Raw genomic sequence first — 21,610 nt, forward strand, 5'->3', positions numbered from 1 at the left:
TGTATATACTTATGCATATATCTATATGCTATTATATCTATCTCTAAATTTCCATCTCCAAGAGATGCAGAAGAAGAAAAAGGAAAGGATGCTATATTGATTAAAATAATGTACATGCAGCCTTCACAGACACTGAATAAATAAGTTCAGAGTAACCATCTAGGAACTGCAATCAACTCCTTTGCAGGCCCTCAGCTCACATTATGTAGCGATTCCCTAGCCCCCTCCTGGGATTTGACCCTTCCCGATGGAGCCACACAGTCATGGTAAACATCTTCAAAAACCATGTGGTACCACGTGGTATACGGAGGCTTTCAGAACTCAAACACAGGTTCATTTCCAAGAAGGATCTGTCTCCCAAGTGGATTCTGAGATTCCCTCCAAGTTGCATAGTTTTGGCTCCAACCAAGTCCACAGAATGAAGGGTCACTCTTGAGCACGTGTTCTGATCTCTGTGGAGAGCCTCCACTTCCTAGGGTGACATCTGCCCTGGAATGGAAGCAGGGAGAGTGGACTGCCTGCTGGAGATGGAAACGGTGGCCCTTAAAGAACAATTTTCTTCCACCTCACTTAAAGCTTTCCATTTCTAATATTATACCTTACATATAGAAATCAATTTTAACTTCTCTAAGCCTTTTCACATGTATCATTATCGCTCTTCAAAATAATCCTGCAGAGAGGGTACTATTCAGATGCTGAATTTCTGTGAAACTAAAAAGGCTTCCTGAAATCTAAGGCACCCACTGAAACATAAAGTGGGGACATACAGGCAGGGTGTGGGAGTGCACATGTATGCTCACCCCTGTGTGCACACATGCGCACGCACACGTACCCACTCACACTCACGGGTTTACAAACACTCCAGCCACTGCATCACAGTTTACAAGAACAGGAAGCTGGTGAGGACCAGGCCTAGTATCTGCTTCATTTCCTTCTTGATTTAAAGGCCATATTTCACGTAAAAGCCCCATAACCTAGAAATCTCATTTCTTCAAATGATAGAGATGTAATACTCATTGCTGTTGCTAAGACAAAACCAGACACTACCACCTGATAGCTTGTAGGACAGGCATCCAAACATAGCTAGCCATATTAACCAAATAGAGCAGCGAGGCACCAGTGGCTCACAGCTATAATCCTAGCTACTCAGGGGGCTGAAATCTGACAACTGTGCCAGGAAGCCAGCCCACTCAGAAAAGTTCACAAGAACTAACTTCAATTAAACACCAAAAAAGCCAAAAGTGGAGCTGTGGCTCAAGTGGTAGAGTGCTAGCCTTGAGCACAAAAGCACAGGAATAGCACCCTGGCCCTGAGTTCTAGCCCCAGGACTGGCATAAAAAGATAGATAGATAGATAGATAGATAGATAGATAGATAGATAGATAGATAGATAGATAGATAGATATAGACAGATAGAGCAAGTTACTGGCCTCTGCTTAGTTGCTTTTTCTAGCTATCAGGTCAAGTCTGGAAAGAGGTATTTTTAATTCATTATGTGTTGTAATGTAACACTATTAAGCAAATTAGTATGCATACACCTGTTGTATATGCTTTCCATAACTGCTGTAACAAAATAGCCACAGGCTAGGTGACTTAGAAGACAGAACTTGAATTTCTAATCATTGTGGAGCCTGGATATGCTAGATTAAGATGGCAGCAGTGTGGTTTTCTAGAAAGCCTCTTTTCCTTCACTTTCAGATGGCCTCGCTCCCATATTGATGACCAGGCTGACCCTGCGGGTGCAGACCCTCGGTGGCCCTTACAATGTCCTAATCTCCTCCTACAAGGACACGAGTCACGTTGGGTTGGGGGTCTACCCTAATGGTCTTATTTTAACTTAAGTACTGCTTCAGAGGCCCAGGTCTCCAAATACAGTCAGAGATTCAACATAGGTATTTCTCAGGACCACAATGCAATGCATGCATCTGTTCCTAGATTTGGTGGCTCTCCTTTGAATGTGTAAAAAAAAGCATCCCCAAGGTTTAAGACTACAGATTCTACGTCAGGAATCTGGATACATCCTTCTAACCATATCTGAGGACCCTTCATATAAACCAAAATCTGCTGGTATTCAGACCTCTTGTATAAAATGCACATCATTCATCTCTTGATTGCTTACAGTACTTAATGCAACCTAAATGCTATGTGAATTAATTGCTGTGCTATGTTCTTTAGCAAAAACTCATGGTGGGGAGAGAACCTGAACATGTTCAGTATACACCAAATCTTTTTCTATAATTAAAACAATTTTTTATTGATAGAAACTAATTAGTTCTTTTAGAAGACAGCAGAGGTAGAGTATATTCTTTTTAAAAAAATCAATATACTTTGCAAGTTCAAATGGAAATGTTTTAGTCTGTAGCATAATAACACCCATATGAAAGCTGATCTTGCAGTCAAATTTGGTGTGTAAGTAGACTGACCACTTCAGACCTAGACAGGACACTGCTGGACTCAGCTTGAGGCAGAGAGGCTTGAAATACACCAACAAGGTCTTGATCCAGTGTGTGTGTGTGTGTGCGTGTGTGTGTGTGTGTGTGTGTGTGTGTGTGCATGTGCGTGCGTGTGTGTGTGTGTGTAACTCACTGATGCAAAAGGCCAACTGTATTCTCTTTTTTTAGATTTAAGTTATATTCTATTCACATATAGTCTAAAGAAATACTATAAATATATCCCTAAAATACTTTCCCACTTGCCACAAAGGTAACATTTTGAAAAAAAACTGTAGCATACCCCAAAATACTTACACTGATAGATTGATAGCTGTGTTCTCTTGAGAATCGATGCCAACCTGTACATACAGACTAGTCCTTTCACTATATTGATTTGGAACTGTTGCATACTGTGGCATAAACTTGCTGAGGTATAAAACAGCCTTGTGGTGTAAAAATATTGTCTGGGGAACACAAAATCTCTCCTGCCTTGGATGTGAGGCCTGTGTGTTCTGCTCCTGGCAGTCTCAGCCTCGAGTTTGCTGAATGCTGGGTGATTCTACCCTGCCCACCAGCCCCAATCCTTGGAGTGCATTCTCTTCCCCAATGCACCCACCATGCTTTGCCTGTCTCAGTGAGGGCCTGAAGGCCTGTGACCTGCCTGTTGACAGCCGATGATGCAATGGTGTATAATCAACAGTAATCTATATTCCATGCAGCCCTGAACATGACGATAAAGTGCTCTCAAGAGCTGAATGCTGCTGGGGCATTTAATCTAAGCAAAGAAAGGATTTAATGTGCATCAGCTTCCTAGGATGAATACAGCACTGTGGAAGGAGCAAGGATCCCTTTTCTGTGTGCTGATTTGCTGCTGTTGTAATGGCTGGCTCGGGTCTGAGTCTAGGAGAAGCTGAGAGAGAACTTAGCTGCTGCTCAGATATCCCTGACATGCCTGCCAACATGGATATTTCTGCATCTCCACCTTTGCAACAATGTGTGGGGCTACCTCTCTCTGCACAGAAACAGGCCAAGGTAACACAGAAACAGGCCAAGGCTGGGAATACACAGACATCATTTCTCATTCCTGAGAGCACAAAAATGTCATGCAGATGGATTTCTAGCTCTAGAAAGCTGGAGAAATTATACACCAGTGAAGGTTGTGGGCACATCTTGGTCACATGAAGAATAGATATTTGGGGAAATGGTTGTGTGCATAATATGTAACTGCTCTGCTTCCCCCATGAGAACCCTCGCAAGGGCCTTGGTTTCCTAGGAGATGGCTTCTTGAATTAGTAAGAGCATTTCTGTCACCTAGCCTGAGGCCTACATTTTGATGCTATTTCTCCACAGGGTCCGCTGCTGTGGTGTTACTGCCATGGCTTCTCTGAGAATCCCTATGGGGTGTGGAAACAGATTCTACCCTCCCCAGGTTGTGTAGACTAATCTGGCAACAACCACACAGGAAGAGCCATCTTTTCTGTCTTATGCACCCTAGTGTTTAGAAGTAAGTTGAGCAATACATTGATACTGTAACTCTGAATATCAGCTTTAAAAATATCCTAGTTGCTGGGTGCCTGTGGCTTATGTCTATAATTCTACCTCTGAGATCTATAGGACACAGGAGGTTGAGACCTGTGGATTGCAGTTTGAAGCCAGTTAGGGCAGAAAAATCTAAGAGATTCTTATGTCTAGTTAGCCAACAAAAAGCCAAAAGTGGAGCCATAGCTCAAATGGTAGAGTACCTGTCTTGAGAGAAAGAAAGAAAGAAAGAAAGAAAGAAAGAAAGAAAGAAAGAAAGAAAGAAAGAAAGAAAGGCTTAGCAAGAGGCCCTGATTTCAAGCCTCATTACTGACATAAACACAAAGGAAAGAAGGAAGGAAGGAAGGAAGGAAGGAAGGAAGGAAGGAAGGAAGGAAGGAAGGAAAGAAGGAAACAAAAAATGGAAAAGAGGTCCGGGTGCTAGAGTGTTAGCCTAGCATGCAGGAATCCCTGGGTTTAATTCCTGGGTACCACAAACACAGAAAAAAGCCTGAAGTGGTACTGTGGCTCAAGTAGTAGAGTTCTTGTCTTGAGAAATCTCAGAAACAGTGCCCAGGCCCTTGGTTCAAGCCCCATGACTGACCAAAAAAAGAGAAGGAAAGAAAAATTAAAATCCTGGTTATTAACCTTTAAGATGGTACTAGATGAGGTATTATTATGATGTTATTTAAGTATCCCTGGTGACATTTCAAGGTGACAAAAGCAACCCCCAAATAATGCTATCCTAGTCTGGCATTTCTTAACATTAGTAATAAGCTTCATGGACCCAAATTTCTGTGCTTCCACTAACTTAAGTGTGATCATTTCTCCTGCTCACAATACAACCCCTCTGATGCGGTCACTCTCACCCTGTCTGGCAGTAGTGTCCAGTACAAGGTGAGTCCTACAGTGAACAGCCAAACTGGAAGAAACCAAGACTTCCCAGGTTAGGACTGAAAGTTCCACGCTCAGATACCCACCTGCTCCAAATTCCAGCCCATCAGAATGGTTGATCTCTCCACCATGGAAGTAAGGCTTAGAAAAAGCAAGAAGTCCGGAACTTAAAAGAACTTTTTGGCCAATGGAGCATCTCAGTTCATTTTCTGTTGCTATGAAAATATAGTCATGCAGCCAGGAGCGGTAGGTAGCTCAGGCCTATAATCCTAGCTACTCAGGAGGCTGAAATCTGAGGATCACGGTTCAAAGCCAGCCTGGGCACTAAAGTCTGTGAGACTCTTGTCTCCAGTTAACCACTAGGAAAACCAGAAGTGGATGCTATGGTTCAAGGGGTAGGGTGGTAGCCTTGAGCGGAAGAACTCCCGAACAGTGCCCAGGCCCAGAATTCAAGCCCCATGACCGACAAGAGGATGATATATATATAGATATATAGATATATATATATGTCATGCTTTTCATAATGACTTTTTTGATCAGTGGCAGGCCCTGTGTATAATAAAGCCACAAACATCCTAACATAGGGGAGAAATTACTGTCTCTAGAGGAGCATCATACAAATTTATGATGTTCACGGCATAACATAATGGCATAATAATGCACTTCTCTGAGTGGATCCAGACATGTGAGTACACCCAAGACTGGGTAACTCATAAAGTGTGGGCATATATTTGGCTCATGGCTGGAGATTGGAATGACTAAGAGCATGACACTTGTTCAGATAGTAAGAGAAGGGGTCTGGTTCAGACTTCCCTTCCTCATCCTACAAAACCACTCATGCCACCACGGGCACCCATCCTCAGGACATCATCTAATAATTAGCTCATCACCCTTCAATGGCCCCACCTTCAAATGCAGTCCCATAGGAATCTTGGAATTAAGTTTTCAATGTGGGAATTTTTGGATAGCACATGTAAATTGTAGCATGGGGTGGTGGCAGACACTTTGGACATGCCATAATCGTGGACGGGGGTGTGGGGGAAAAAAAGGAATTGCTAACCTTTATCTATCAATCATGTACTGGTGATAGTTCTAGAAGGAAAAATGGGGTCATTACCAGAGAGTATGTGGCATGACACAGGATGTGAGGACAGCCAGAGACCTGCTAGTCTGAAAAGACAAATGGCAGCTGGCAAGTCCTTAGAAGACTGAGAGGAAACAGCCAAGGAGATGTAATGAAGCCTGATTTCAGGGCAGCTGGGAAACCAAGGAGATATAGAAGCAGGAGGAAGTTGTTGAACAGCCAAGAAAACTAGTGAGAAACTCCACTCTAGTATTTGGCATCCAGAGGAACATTAATTAGAGATGGCAACTGAGTGAAGGAGGTGGAAGAAACTGTCTTCGGAGTTGGAACCGGAGTTGGAAGTCTGGGCATGGAAAGTTTCCTCTCATGCTCCCTGGGAAGGAGGAAGCTGGAGGGGAACCATGATCATGGGACTATGAATTCCTCCCCTCTTCCAATCAGGATTCCCAGGGACAAGTGTCCAGCTCAGGTGTGCTAGGTGACATCACTGGTGAGTCCTGGATAAAGATATAGGTAGATGGTCATCAAAGGAGGCAGATACTGCATTTGACCTATAAGAAGGGAACACTTAACACATAGCTCGTTGCACCCTGGGCCATGGCTTCCTGCCCACATGTTTACAAGAGTGACCCCAGATGTGGTAGAGTCTGCTGCAAAGTACCACTTTTCGCATGCCAACAGATCTTCTCAGCCCTCAGCTCCTTAGGTGGGTCCTTATTTGTGTCTAGTTAGACTTAGGAAATCTCAGCCTGAGACAGCAAACATCCTGGCACAGAGAGGATAATTAGTTTTTATTTCTCATTCCAACTAACTGTTACTGGCTGTGGTTGCCTGAAGGGCTGGATTGAGGAGTCTGAGGCCCCTTGCAGGACCAGCAAGAATGAGTGGAGACTGAAGAGAGACTTCTGCCAGAGGCATGGACGGTTCACTAATAGAGCAGCCAGCCTGGACTCTGTGGCCCAAAGGAGAGTTTCTGCAATGGCATACCTTAATTTTTCCCTCCAAAGGGGCAAGATGGGTGCTTTTCAAAATTGTTTAGGTTACAAGAATCCAGTGAAATTTCCCCTGGAAATATATCAAATCAGAGTTATTCTGCTCAAAGAGAGGAGAGACAGCTGGAAATCTTGATATTCCCTCCTTTTTCAGTGGCATTTTTTTACAACATCTTCATGACTGAAGACTATTAGGGTAGGTGCTACTTCAGAAAAGGCTGGGGAGAGTCCCTCCAAGGATTCGATTTGGGATCTTCAAATAATTACAAGGCCATTCTGGTTAAGGGAACACCAAGAGCAAAAGCCTGCAACTTGTTTTACTAGTTTGCAAAACATTCTAGTCTCTAGTGTTGCTAGTGTATAGGAACTATAAAAGCCAAGGTTAAGGAATTTGATCTAACATGCAGAATCTCTCAAGTAATGCCAGTATGGACCAGATGTAAAAGTTGAATTGTATTTATTGGAGGGTTTTAAACAGACTAAATTCACAATCTGGCTCATTTCTAAAAAAAAATCTCACCAGCTAATATATGGAGCAAGAATAGAAGGAAGGACACAAGTGATTTGTTATGGCAGTTCCTGTTCCAACTGATGCTGGAAGTTCTACAGGTGATTGTGGCAGCAGGAAGTATCTTACAACTGAGAAATTGCAATAGGGAGTCTGTAGATATCATCTTATCTCAGGCATTGGCTCTAAGACAAGAGGGGTGCTTTCTGTATGGGGACCCCCTTCAGCTTATTGTTTGCAATATCCTATTCTTCCACAGAGACCTGCTTCCCACTTAGAGAAAAAGTTTGTGAGATCCTAATCTCAACTAATAAGTGAACACAGTGGCTAGTGGCTCGTGCCTGATATCCTGCTACCGAAAGAAGCATAAATAAGAGGATCAGGGTCCAGGTTGGCCCTGGGCATAATGAAAGACCCTATCTAAAAACAACAACAACAAAAAACAGCAAAAAGGACTGGAGGCATGGCTAAAGCAAGAGTGGGCCTACCTAGCCAAGTACAAAACCCTGATTTCAAACTCCAGGTATACACACACACAGTCTTAAGTGAGAGAGCCATACAGTTTTCCTACATTATGGAATTATTGGCAAGAGGAATTCTTTAAAGATTCCATACTTACAGGAAGTAAAGGCAGAACGATGTCCTCATCCTTCTTAGCAGCCTGTGTTTTGAATTTGTATTATTTGACATTCATGTCAGCTTTCTTTGCTTCGCCATCTCAGGCAATTGCTCTCTCCTTGGCTGAGCTCCACAGGCTAGGCCTTCCCCTTTCCCAGCCCTGCTGCTCCCTCCTGGATCTGTGTCCAGGTAACAGGGTACCTCTGCCTGGCCCAAGGATACCAGTAAGCTAATGTGTGGAAGTCATCTGGAAAGCCTCCCCAAACTGAAGGTGCCCAGGTCTGATTTGGAAAGTTGGGTGAGAATCATTTGCCCTAGGAACCATCAAACAATTCGTTCTAAGACCTAGTTCTGTATAATACCTGCAAGTGTGTGTGTGTGTGTGTGTGTGTGTGTGTGTGTGTGTGTGTTTGTACATACATCTGTACATAGGCATACCCATAGGTATATAGTTGTTCACACTCACACACGCATGAGATGCACACAAATATGCACACATGTGAAATGTGCACATGCATTCACCTTCATGCCTGTGAGATGTGCACATGCACACACACGTTCACAAGCACTACGTTCGTGCACCTATACACATGTGACCCACGTGGACATTTCAGTGATGCTGTGCTTGTGCCCAAGTTGCCTCTGACATACTTCTTCCTGTCTTCTCCACACATAATCATTCACTAAGCCACTGGGGTCTCACGGCTCGGCCCCTCTTACCAGATCCTCTTGCCTGCTCGTCATAGCCACAGCATGCTCTAGCCATCTCTGTCTCTGGACACACCCATCGTCCTCTACACTCCTGTTGTAGTCATCATTAGAGTCATCAAAGTGCCTTCACCCCTTGCAAGGCTCCAGGCAAAGCTCAAATGTCCCAGCCCAAAGAATAATATAAAGCTGCCCCCAAAGCTAGACTCACCAAGGTCCCTCCATTCCAGCAACTCCTCACCACAAAAACCTTCAGATGGGGCTATTTTCTTATCTTTAGATTAAAGAAAGGTATGCGTAGTTTAATAGTCACTTTCCTGTAAAGAAATGCTAGCTTACAATGCCCCTGGAGTCTATGAGATGGTCCATGTTAGGGTGCCCTTACTAGATTTGGAGATAATAATTTATTAATGGCAAGATGACAAAAAACAAATTGAAAGTTTGCTATTTTGACATGCTATGCTCTTTCACTATGCCTTTAATTTTCTGTTCTCGGATTCTGGATAAAATTGAGTACTTTTCATGTCATCGTCTATTAGTAGTTCTTCCTGTGATCTGGGCTTTGGCCAATTAAATGTCCTCTTTCTTTGATAAAACTTTTGTGCTAATCTAGTGGTTTCCCGTGGTCACCAGATGAGCACCATCACCGGCATCTAGCAATATATGAAGCCCCAAGACCTGTGAACCAGAAACTGGCACTGGACTGAGACCTAGTCATCTGCTTCCACAAGTCTTCAAAACTATACACAAATGCCCAGTGGGAGGTTAGGGGGCTCTGGAAGGGACTATATCGCTGATGCTAATCTTAAGTAGCATTGGGGATACAACTGCTAAAGACTGAAGCCTGGCTTTTCTGCTCCCTGGATGCATGGTCTTAACCTCTCTGGGTCTCAGTTCCTTCATTGAGAAAAATAAAGAAAATAGCACAATCCACCTCACCGAGTTGTCTTAAGAGTGAAACATTCAATGCTTGTTAAGTACTTAGCATAGAACCTAGCACATAATGTGTAGCAGGAATGCAGCAACTACAACTGTTATAGTGGTCATGAATTCTTGACTCCCATTATTCCTTTCCCTTGCTGGAGATTTCTGCTAGACATAAGGTACCATCTTAGAGAAACTTGGCTGTCATGAAGCAAGAATTTTTACAATAAAATAGAAAACTGTATGTCACACTAATTATTCCCTCCCCTTAGAAAATATGCCACCCCTTTGGCCTTTCATTAATCCAGCTGTGCATATTATCAGTGATCATCCAAGGAAAATGAGAGCAAATGCTGACAAGGCTCTTCAGTTCATTCAAGGTAGATCAAATGTTTGCACTGGTTAAAGCAAGGATTATAGTCAAGCACAGTGGTTCACACCTATAATCCTTGCTGCACAGGAGGCTGAGATCTAAGGATTGTGGTTCAAAACCAGCCTGGACACTGAAGTCATGATACTCTTTTCTCCAATTAACCACTAGAATATAGGAAGTGAATCTATGGCTCTAAGTGAAGAGCTCAGGGACAGTGCCCAGGCCCAGAGTTCAAGCCCCATAACTAACAAAAAAAAAAGATAGTATTATAACTCTAAATCATTTGATCCCTCTCTGCCACCTCACGGGATCTTTTCACTGGAGGCTAACATGAGTAATATTTTTAACAGGAAGACCCATGATCAAATAAACTTGTTCAGAAGTAGATTTGACACATGACACATACTTGGATTATGGAGGCAAAAAGGCATGTGCAGTATGGCAAATGTTTTTGACTCTATCTCCCACCTGGCAAAGATACCTGAGAGAATTAGTATTCTTGGGAGAACTGTTGGGGAAATGCTATCATATTGAAAATGGAAAAAGATTTCTGGGAGTCGGAAAGTAAAGAAATCAAGGTTGTTTGTATTTCCGGTGGGTAGGGTTGCAATTTGTGGGTAGATTAAAGAAAGACCTAATGTTATAAAAGATGTTATATATAGGGGGTGGGGCAAGAATGTTTTTGTTGTTGTTTGTTAAAGGAGTACCCATTGGATGCTTCCAATGTTTCCTAAGAAACACAGGTTTTAACTGCTTTTCAAAACATGAGCCGAATGCACTGTGCCCCTCTGCTCTATATAACTCTAATCTGATATTTATTGAGGGTATTTTTCCAAGGGAGAGATTTCCTGCATTTGTTCAAGAGTGGGTAATTATTAGAAAGTAAGGAATTGATGATTCTTTAATACTTTCCCTCCCCATGAGTATTTCTACATGACCACCTTGGTAACAGCCTGCTCTTATTTGCATCTCCTCATTTCCTTTGCACAAAAAATTGAAAGTACAGTAGTCCTAATCTCTCTCTCTCTCTCTCTCTCTCTCTCTCTCTCTCTCTCTCTCTCTCTCTCTCTCTCTCTCTCCCTTTTCCCTTCCCTTCTCCATTTCCCCATTCCCCCATCCCATATTTTCCCCCCCTGTTCTCCAGGAACCTTCTGCATTATTTCACTGTGCACCTGTGTGGCTGGGATCAACTTTGAGCTGTCACGCTACCCTCGCTACCTGTATGGACTCCCAGATGACATCAGTCATGGCTATGGATGGTCCATGTTCTGTGCATGGGGGGGCCTGGGCCTCACACTAATCTCGGGATTCTTCTGTACCTTGGCCCCCTCTGTCCAACCTGTCCCGAGGACCAACTGCCCTAAATCCAGACCCGAGAATGGGACAGTGTGCTAAAACAAACAAACAAACAAACAAACAAACCATACACACGCACACGTACACACACACATATATAAATATATATATAATATACATATATAAAATGAATCAAGATGATGCCAGTGCCAAGGTAGCGACAAGTTGGCTCAGGCACCCGCATCTCGCTGGACTTTGTGTTGCCTCATCACTATGATGGGGAATGTGTCCCCATCTTGTGGCTCTTCCATCCATTCTTGACTTTTCGGCTTCATGGTTTCTTGAAGACACAACAAACGCCACCACTACTTGCAGTAGTGTCTTGATCCCCGTCCCTTGTGAGGATGTGGGGGTGCACTGGAAGGAACAATGGCAGTGGTACAAAGAAACCCAGATGTAGACAAGCATGTGCTAGACTCTGGGCCAGCAGGAGAAGACACCACCCCCGGCCGTCCCATCCTGGAGAACCAAGGCTCCGAAGTTCATCGAATGTAACCACATCTTCGAGCCCATTTTTAGAACCACTTCTCCCGCTCTTCCTCTTTCAATCTCCTTCCTGGTTTGCCAGCAACAGACAACAAGTCCAAGAGAAAACAAACTGAGAAGGAAGTTTTCTCTTTGTGGCCAAACTTTTGGACAAAGTTTTGGAGGTGGGAAGGGGAGAAAACACACGGAGAGAGAGGGCAAGATCCACATCAATCAAAGGATACTTCAGTGGCTGCTCAGAAAACCCAGTCTTACCTTCCAGCTGCCTTATACCCAAGTTAAACAAGAGGCTGCCCTGCCCTCCCCCACCTGCACTCCCTGGGCAGACTGAAGCCTTGGAGCAGTGATGCTGTGATGTGTGTGTGTGCGTGTGTGTGTGTGCGCGTGCGTGCGTGCGCGCGCATGCGCGTGCGTGTCCGTGCACACATGCACGCATGTGTGCATGTACATTGGGTGATTTCATATTGCATTATGATTACTGCGTCTAACACTGTGGAGGTTTCTTGGCCCAAGATGGAGGCCCCAGGCCTAGGCAGTGTTACCAGGGACAGGCCTGTATGGGTGCCAGTCCTGTAGCTGTAGATCCCTGGAAATGTGGGTTCATGTATGTGTATGTGTGTATGTGTGTGTGAGTGTGTGTGTGTGCGCGCACATAAATATAGTAAATGTTTCCTGAGAGTGAGGTTTTATTGTTTGTGTTGCGTTTTATTTTCTGTTATTTTTTGGTACAGCTAACATTCCCAGAGGGCAAAACCAAGAACAAAACCATCGGGCCAGAGGACCCCATGGTTCTTCGCATTACAGTTCTGGAACTCTGCAAGATTTAGTCCTCTAATTTTGGAAGTTCAAGACACAACTGGGCACAAAAGCCATGAGAGAAGAGGGGGAACGCACGGTTCAGGAGGGAAACAGGATGTTGCCTCTGGTTGCTGATGTACATGTACGTATACCAAACAAGACCTTCACGCCCCATGGCAGGGGGTGGGGGTATCTTTTGTCAGTGAACATCTGCCCCTTTCCTAAGGGTGACCTCTGTACAGATGAAGTGGGTCACATGTGGAGAGAGCACCTCCATTTCCCATGGGCTCTAGTTTGTATGATATTGTGTAAATTAATGGGTAACCCTTGACTCTTTCCGTCATCTTTCCTTTCCTCTTGATACTCAAGGCTATGAATCCCAAAATACCTGTCTTAGTGGCTAGCACCCAAGCAGAGATGGTACCTGTCCATCCCAACGTCTCACATGCCCTTGAATAGATTGGTACTACAGCTACCCACAGGGGAAGAAGCCAGCCAGAGTTGTGAATGCTGTATGTAGGAGCCTAACAGTCCTGGGGAGGCAAAATAAGAGTCCTCGAGCTGGTGCAACTGCAGGTAGCCATTCGGCAGAAAATGCAGTTGTGTAACTAGACCACTTTGGGAACTGTGCCAGCCACTCCATAGACTTCTTCCTCCATGTTCCGTTTCATCTCCTATCTTTCTATACTTCTCCCCATCGTCTCATCCACTAACCAGTGACTCTCCATCTACCCCTCCTCCACCCACCAGGATGCAAGTGCTGCCTGTCTCACGGGCTCTTTTTGAGTGTGTATGTAATTCATATCTGGGTGTGACATCCAGTGGACTTGAACATGGGTCTCTATATGCATGTATCTATCTGGTGCATTCTGCGTGTGCTCGTGTTGATGCGTACCTGCACACAAGTGTGGATGCACTCCTCAAGAATCCTTCACAGGGAGCCTGGGCTGCTTCTGCAAAGGGTCTCTTGGATGAGTACCCTGGCCTGTGGGTATGCTGGGCAATGAGGGTGAACTGAGAAGCAGGAAATGCTGTTGGCTTCCACTTGAGGTTTTAAGGATTCTTTTTATGATGAAGGATTTATTCCAGAAGAAGGGAAAATCATTTTCAACAGACACCAGGTTGCCAATCGAGGATTTTATTTTTCTTCAGACAGCAAGTTAGAGTTATTTTAAACTAAGGGGAAGGACAAATGTGGGCTTGAGGAAAAGTGAAGATAAGTATGGCAGGTTGGGAGACCTCGTATATTCTTTACAAACGTCTTAAGGCAGGCAGGAACAGGCAGGGAGCCCACAAACAACGTTTGAGATGGAATTTCTCTGCGAATGGATGTATGTTCTCGGTGTGTTTTCCAGGTGCAGAAAGAGAAGGGAGATACTTTAAATGAGACACTCTTTTCAATTTTCCTTTACAAAAATCACATTTGAAGATTCTAGCCCATAGACTTCTCATTACTTACACACTCTTTTTTATATCATATCTATCATGGGCAGATTATTGGTTATGTCTAATTGTCTTTGTGACAGACTTGTAAGAAATCTTACTGCCTTCTTTGGAAACATAAGCAGCGCTAAAATGTTAGGATTCTCAGGAAGGGTTACAACCATCTGTAAAGCAAGACCATTGGGCAACTTTTGTGGTAGTGGAGCCAGACAGGTGCAGAGACTCACACTCTGGGGTCTAACTCTGCCTGAGAGCAAATTCATACCCAGACACATGGTTGGAATGACAGCAACTATGAAGATCAAGGTCAGGCCATATGACCTTGTTCCCTGAAGTTTGCTTAGGAGATGGCTGAGAAAGAAGCAAAGGAGAAGAAAGAAAAGATCCTTAACTCGCTAGGTCCCCAAGGTCAAACTGTTTTTATTCCAGATCGTAGTATCTCCCTGCCTTGTGATAGGACTGAGACTCCATGGTCTCAATCAGGCCTGGAGTTCCTACCCAGGTCAAGTTCAAACTCCTTGTATGTGTATGCAAGTCATAGATCTATGCTTGTCCTTTGGGCTACATGAAAATCAGCATTGAATGTGAGGTTCATTTCAACTTTTGCTTCCTTTCCTCCCCTACTGGACTGAGGATTCAGGCAAGATTTGTCTGGCAGGAGAGACAAAGGAGGAAGGTCAAGGTTTTTGCTGTTCTCACTCTGGGAGTTACATTTTCTTTTTCTGTTCCCTTTTCCTCTCTCCTTCCTCTCTTCCACCTCTGGAACCATCAACTCTGGTCAGTACAAATTGTCATCTAGAGATGGCAGAGAGAGACTCTAAGCAGTCCCGATGTTGTGGCTCTAGGCTTGAGTGTCAACCCTCCCATAAGCAGAGGCCTTTCAACAACTCCACACTTTTTACCTTCAGGGATCATGAAGTCTCAGGGGTGGGATAAATCCCTCAAGTCAAGACCATCCTCCCTTGACCTCATGTCTCTGAGCAGCACCCTGAGTCCTAGCACCATGCTGGTAGATTCTCCCTCTAGGAGTGAGGCTGTAAGGCTGCCTTTCCTTCTGTAACTGGAGAAGATAGATCAGCTGAGACTCTTATCTCCCTATCTGTCTAACATGAAAGTGCCATGCATGGCGGTCCTGATCTTATGGGAAGATGTGCGTCTTCCATCTCTAAGCTGCCCACCTGAGTCAAATCAGAATCACAGTGAGCTTTCAAATGCGTCATTCAGAGGTATTTAGAATGAACTGTCTTCCCTTGGCTTATGCTGACAATGTGGATTAACTGGTGTTCAAAAGACCCGGGTAAGAGTGGGGAGAAATGGCACCTGGTCAGCCTGGGATTTCTTGCTGTGGGATATTTGGTTCCCTTGTTGTTCAAGGGAAACTGCTTTTCCAGAAATGTTCTCTCTGTTCCAGGGACTCAGCATCTCCACGAACAATCCTTCCCTTCCCAGGGAAATGCGATGAATCAGAGTGAGAGCTGATTTTACCATTCTCACTAGAAATAGGAAAAGTTTCTAGAAGTAATGGGTGCATACCAGCCAGATTGTCCTTGGCACTGCCTTCCAGCTGGTATAGTCAGAGGAAGGGAACAGAGTCTTTAGCAAACCCCACACAATTGATGCATACAGATGATTCAGATACCTTGCACAACAGTTGACTACTAAGGCTATGTTCTTCCTCTTTCCACTGAAGCTAACATGATTTTTTTTTTAAATGTTCCCTTGGGGCCAGGAGTTTGGCCTAGTGATAGAGTGCTCACCTAGCATGCATGAAGGCCTAGGTTCGATTCCTTGGTACCACATATATAGAAAAAGCCAGAAGTGGTTCTGTGTCTCAAGTGTTAGAGTGCTAGCCTTGAGAAAGCCCAAGAACAATGCTCAGGTCTTGAGGTCAAGCCCCAGCACTGGCAAAAACTAAAAAAATGTTTCCAAAATATTCCAGTTCCCAGAACATGTTACTTTGCTACTGGGTTTTCCCCCTTAGTAACACATGCTCACTGTAGAAAATCAGAAAAACACAACGCAAAAAGACTGAAAGACATGGTCATGACCCCTCACTCAGAGGCATTTGCAGTTTCCCCCATCAGAATGGGTATAACCCCAAAGCCTCCCCATCACTCCTTGTCTTTGAGTTGACACATGGGGCGAGGAAGACACTGTATGGCCAAAGAATTTTACTGGTCAGTAAAGGAAAGGTAGCACATGGCTCAAAGATTCCTGTTGAGGGATGTCTCTCTCTCTCTCTCTCTCTCTCTCTCTCTCTCTCTCTCTCTCTCTCTCTCTCTCTCTCTCTTCTCCTCTCCTCTCCTCTCTTCTCTCATACTCCCTCTCTCCTCTCTTTCTTCTGGTCTTTTGTCAGGTGCCATCTCAAATCTAATCATTGGAATAAAACACCGAAGCCAGAGAAGCTCACTAATGAAGCAACATTTATATAATGCAGTTACTGTAAATTTCATTTCCACTCAGCACTAAAATGATTTGTGACTCTGGGCACTGTGTCTTCTCCATACTTGAACTTCCTCATCTACAGGATGAGGATGGTAATAACACTTTACCTCATGGTATATTAAAAGTGGCAAAGAAATTGCAAAGTGATTTGCAAACATGAGGTGTCATAAGAACTCCATACTGATTAAATTACCCTGCAGCAGCTGAGCCGTTTACTGCAATGGCATGTTCCATTTAGGGTATGTGCCTCACTGTCAAGGGTGATCTAGAGAGAGAGATGGTCCTGGCTGCTAAGGAGGAGTGTGTCTATCTGACTTATGCACGTGGGATTCTCTTCTTCACTGAAGCCCCTCAGAGCAATTGACTCTCTGTTTTACCTATTCCCACACTTGCTTCCTTTTGACCAAAGCCTGACTTTGCAAAGGGCACTCTTATCTTCTTGATTACTCCCAGAAGTCACGATGAGTGCACTGAACCAACAGTCAGCTTTTCTCCCTGTCGTGGATAAATTCATGCTTTGCTGTTCATTTCCTTTCCACAGTTCTCTAACCATACTTCTAGTTGCGCATGCCCAAGGGGTAGGGAAGTAAACCCAGCTCTCAGAGATTTTAAGGATCTGTCAAGTTTAGGATGAGGATAAGTTTCTAGGAGCTAGAGTCTGTTCCTCATCAGTTGGTGAAGCCAATGAAATCACCAAAGCATGCGGGCTCTTGCAAGAAGACCTGCCGGCAGGAAATACATTAGGATTCCCTCCCAGAGTGGTTTTGTTTGGGAAACTCTTGACAGTTGGGTTGTGAAATGAGAAAGGAATAACTTCCACACTTCCTGTAGTGGATCAGCTTTCCGTGTCAAGTAGAGACTTTCTCCAAGGGGAGGCCAAGTCATTGCTCTTTATGTAGCTAGAGCTACATAGAGTAAATGCTCTCCCAAAGGGGGTGATTGGTTCAGTGTGAACAAACAAGAAACTGGGTCCCAGCAAATTGAGATTTGGCCAGCAGCAGTTCAACCTGGCATCTCTTGGACACCTGCCAGTCATCTCCTCTGTGCCCAAGGGCTGGCACTGCTCCCTAGGGAACCCTGTGTCCTCCCCCGGCTCTCTCCCTTACCCTTGAGCTTTCCCTTTCCTCTCTGGGTGGCCCATCACCTCTCTCTCCTCTCTATGTGCCAGTGTGTCTGTGTTGTGAGTGTGATGATTTTCACACAGAGCTTTCATGCAAACACTCATGCTCCTCTCCCCTTTCCTCCCATGGTGTGACTGTTTTGATATTCAAGACTTATCTGTAAAAAAATTGTACAAATAAAAGTGGAAACTGAAAAATAAAGGGGAGGAGAATTGCAACTTCTCAGATGCAATGATGTAGCCCTCAGTTTTCTGGGGACTTGTGTGAACTGCTCTAGAATCCTGATTCTGGCAGCATAGGAAGAGGGCATGCCATAGCACAGGAGATTTTTTTTTTCTGGTTATTTCTCTGGCAGTCCATAGTGTTTGCTTAGAACTCTGTTCTGAAGAGATTTACCTTTGATACAAATGTATCTCCCCCAAAGGAAAAGTATATCATCAAAGTCAGAAGAGTGAAGGTCATTGCAAAGTCAATACGAAGACCTGATCTGGGTGGCATTCGTGGCTTTGTTAGTAGATCACCCTGGACCTTGGGGTGAGTCTAGTTACCTCACTGTGTCTCCATGTCCTCTCAGCCTAACAGGGAGCGGGATGGCTTTCAGAATTCATGGGGCACCAAGTTTGTTTGTCCCTTCTGCTGCTACTTGTAGATGTTGTGCCCATGCTGGCTGGCATGTGCTTTCTGCACTGAGGTATTTTGGAGAAGTTCTCTACCTGTTACTTTTGCCCCACATTGCACACCTCAGAAAGTAGCCTCAAGCCAACAACCAGTTTGTGCTCAGAGTCCAAAGCCTTTTATCATTCTCAGATGCCTTTTCCCACCCACTTTGGCAATCTCCTTTTACTGTCTCTGCCGATAGAGCTCTGTTGTACTGGGCTGGGGTAGAAGAATGAGCACCAGAGAAGTTGATGCATGTGAATTGCTTTGTCATCTTTAACTCACTCTACAAATGTGGTTTATGATGTCAGAAGCAAGGAATTTGGCCAAGGGATGCCACCAAGTAGGACGAAAGAAGGCAGAGGTGGTGGCAGGATGGAGGCTGTGGGCTGAAGATGAGGACTAGGGGTAAGGAGGTTAAAAAAAAAGGAACTTTGGGATGGAGAAATGGCTTGATCAACAGAATGCACTCTGCATGGCTACAGAGGAGGATCCCAACACAGTAACTCTGGAGGAAGAGGTAGAAGGAAGGCATATGGCAGCATTATTGTACAGAAGGCACCTGCCCACTCCTTAGACTGAGGAAAGCTTCTACCCTGGAGGATAGTGTTCACTAAACTTGGCCAGTACTAATCATTCTCTCTATTGTGTAGTTAAAGCAACTGTCAGCCTAAACTCTCATTGCTGATAACCCATGATGATCATCCATTGACCAGTATCCGTCCAAATTAGCTGAGATATAAGCCATGTACACCATTTTAAATATCTTATTAGCCACATTTTAAAGATTCAGGAAAACAGATGAAATTACTTTTCATACACGATTTTAGCCCTGTACTTCTCTAAAAACAATCAGTTTAGCATGCTGTCAACATAAACATATCACTGGGGTATTTGTTGTTTTTTTTTTATCTCCCAAATGAGTCCAATGTGAATCCGACTCTGAGGAAACATCTGAATTTGAGTCAGCCACATTTTGAATGCCTCAAAGTTTGCAGGTGGCTAAGGACCACATAGCGCTAGGCTCTTCCTTCAGAGTCTAACCAGGATGCCATCCGTCTGTGAGTCCCTCGTGGGTGCAGACTGCAGCAGGATGCTGGATTGGCTAAGAATAGAAAGCAGAGCTGTGCCCAAGGCTGCTGTCTTGGCCTGGAGAGATTCTGCTTCACCTGCTGAGGAAGGGGAGACAGCATTCCTGAGATCTCCATATCACATCTACCCACAAAGCTGAGAGCTGTCCCAGGGTGAGGTCCTGATCACTTGTTGAAGTCCACGAGGCCAAAGCAGGTCACTGTTCTTTAGTCACTGTTCCTAATCCACATGTCCTGTGTCATACTGTGGAGATGGGACAGACAGGCCTTCCTTTGGTCAAGAATCAAGATCTCTACCACCTCCTGTCACCTGGTGCTGTCACCTGCTAGTGTCATCTCACCAACATTTGGAGCTGCTTTCTCCATCCTTTATTTTCCTTACATTTTTATCTTGAAATCAAATGCTAGTAAGGAGATTCACTGGGAAGAGCAGTGGCAGGCTAGGTATCCTGGGGTTGACTAGCAGTGATGAGTCCTACCTCTGGACTGAGACTAACGCCACCATTGCCTACTTCTCTTCTCTGCTTGAAAACCTTCCTTAGGTTTGAAGAAGCCTCTTTTGTTCAAGGGGAACATAAATAAATAAATACTGAGATCCTAATACAGAGAAAAAAAATAAAATACAAGCAACCAACCCCTGGGCATTCGCAAAGCATTTCAAAGAGCCAGTATGACAAGGTTAGATTCATTTAAAATACAACATTCTCAGCCCGATGTTACCAAGCAAGAGAAAAATGAACTGGTTTGGTGAGTACGTTTTATATATGGTCATTAGCCAAGGACCATCGCCAACAGAACTCTCAAACACCTGGCGTGTTTATGGTCCACCAGATGATTGCTCAGTCAATATAAATTTATTTACCTTCACTTTAATTTGCACAGTGCTTTCTGATTGGTTAGGCAAAGCGTGGTGTGTTCGGCAGGATTCTAACAATGGACTCTCCCCTTGGAGGTAGCAATTCCTGTGGTTATTGGTGCTAAAATAAGATTAAATATTATGTTACTTTGTTCTGATACGATGTGAATAAATGTGTTGTTTAATCTTAACAAGAATGCTACATCTTATCAGATCTATTGTACTGTCTGTTCCTTCTCATAATTAATTAATTACAGGAAAGGTGATTCAAACCAGATCTTGAAACTCTTACACTATTTGGAGAGGATTTTTCATAAGGAAGTGGGAGTGGGAGGGGGGAATGAAAAGGGAAATTGCCAGGTTCCTGTGACTTTGAAAGGACTGAGAAAGCAGAGCATTTGGGGACCTCAATGAAACTGACTGCATCTTGCAATTTTCTTTTTCAAATTGGCAGAAATACTGTATTTCCATCGATTGAAGAAAAAAAGTGTCTAGTAATTAATTAAATGACTTGTTCATGGAAAAAATAAAAATAAATAACCTGTCAGTTGTGGAATGTAAACTGATTAAACAATTAAATAAAGAAGACCATGTTGTGTGTTTTAAATGATTGTGTCTGCTGTCTCCTTGGGGAAGAGGGAGGACAGAGGCTAGTGTTTGTTGGAGAACAGTGTTACTCCGTGGAATTATGTATAGAAATTAATAATACAACTCTTAAGCCAAGAGCCAATTGAAAGCTCTAATCTAGAAAGAAAATGACAGTTAACCTTTCAATCATGGGAAGCCAAAGGTACATGCTTTGCGGGTTGGGTGAAACAACCAAAATAAATAGGTATTCAGGAGAGAGAGGGAAAAGTTATTTTTATTCTATCATTGCCATTAGGAAAATAAATAAACGGAAGCTTTATGAGATGCTGGAGTTATTAGTTACATTCTAACTGCAGTAATGAAGAGTGGAATTTCCCAAAGTTAATATCATCTTGGTCTGTGACTTAGAGTCACATTTCTTTCCTAGATATCTGCCTTTAAAAGAAAAAGTTTCTGGGTCAAGCCTGGGTTGGAAAACTAGGGAGGAGGGAAGTTTGACTGGGAGCAAATGCCTTTTAAATGGTCTTATTTCTCAAGTAGCATCTCTAAGTTTAAGTGAAACTAGCTCTGTCTGATACACGTGATAAATTTCCTCCCAAACGACCTCAATAACTTGGAGGCCTGTTACCTAGTCTTGCAGAATCACATCCTGGTATGGCTTCTATGCTGCAGATGCTGGGCTCTGAGTATCATAGCCATGCTTATAGCATACCTGACCA

The 21,610-nt window shown here is 43.8% G+C and overlaps 1 protein-coding gene across 1 annotated transcript in view; it reads left to right on the forward strand.

Annotated features, from left to right (window-relative positions):
* Positions 1-14,197, forward strand: part of Tmem178b (transmembrane protein 178B) — a 367,696-nt gene extending 353,499 nt beyond the window's left edge. The window contains exon 4 of the mRNA XM_090333420.1: positions 11,195-14,197. Within this exon, the coding sequence (XP_090189546.1) occupies positions 11,195-11,445 (251 nt within the window). The 3' untranslated portion in view covers positions 11,446-14,197. The remainder of the gene's footprint in view (positions 1-11,194) is intronic.
* Positions 14,198-21,610: the final 7,413 nt, after the last annotated feature.

The sequence above is a fragment of the Megascapheus bottae genome, chromosome 5, assembly GCF_031878675.1.
Source record: "Megascapheus bottae isolate mThoBot1 chromosome 5, mThoBot2.hap1, whole genome shotgun sequence".
In the NCBI taxonomy this organism is placed as follows: Eukaryota; Metazoa; Chordata; class Mammalia; order Rodentia; family Geomyidae; genus Megascapheus; species Megascapheus bottae.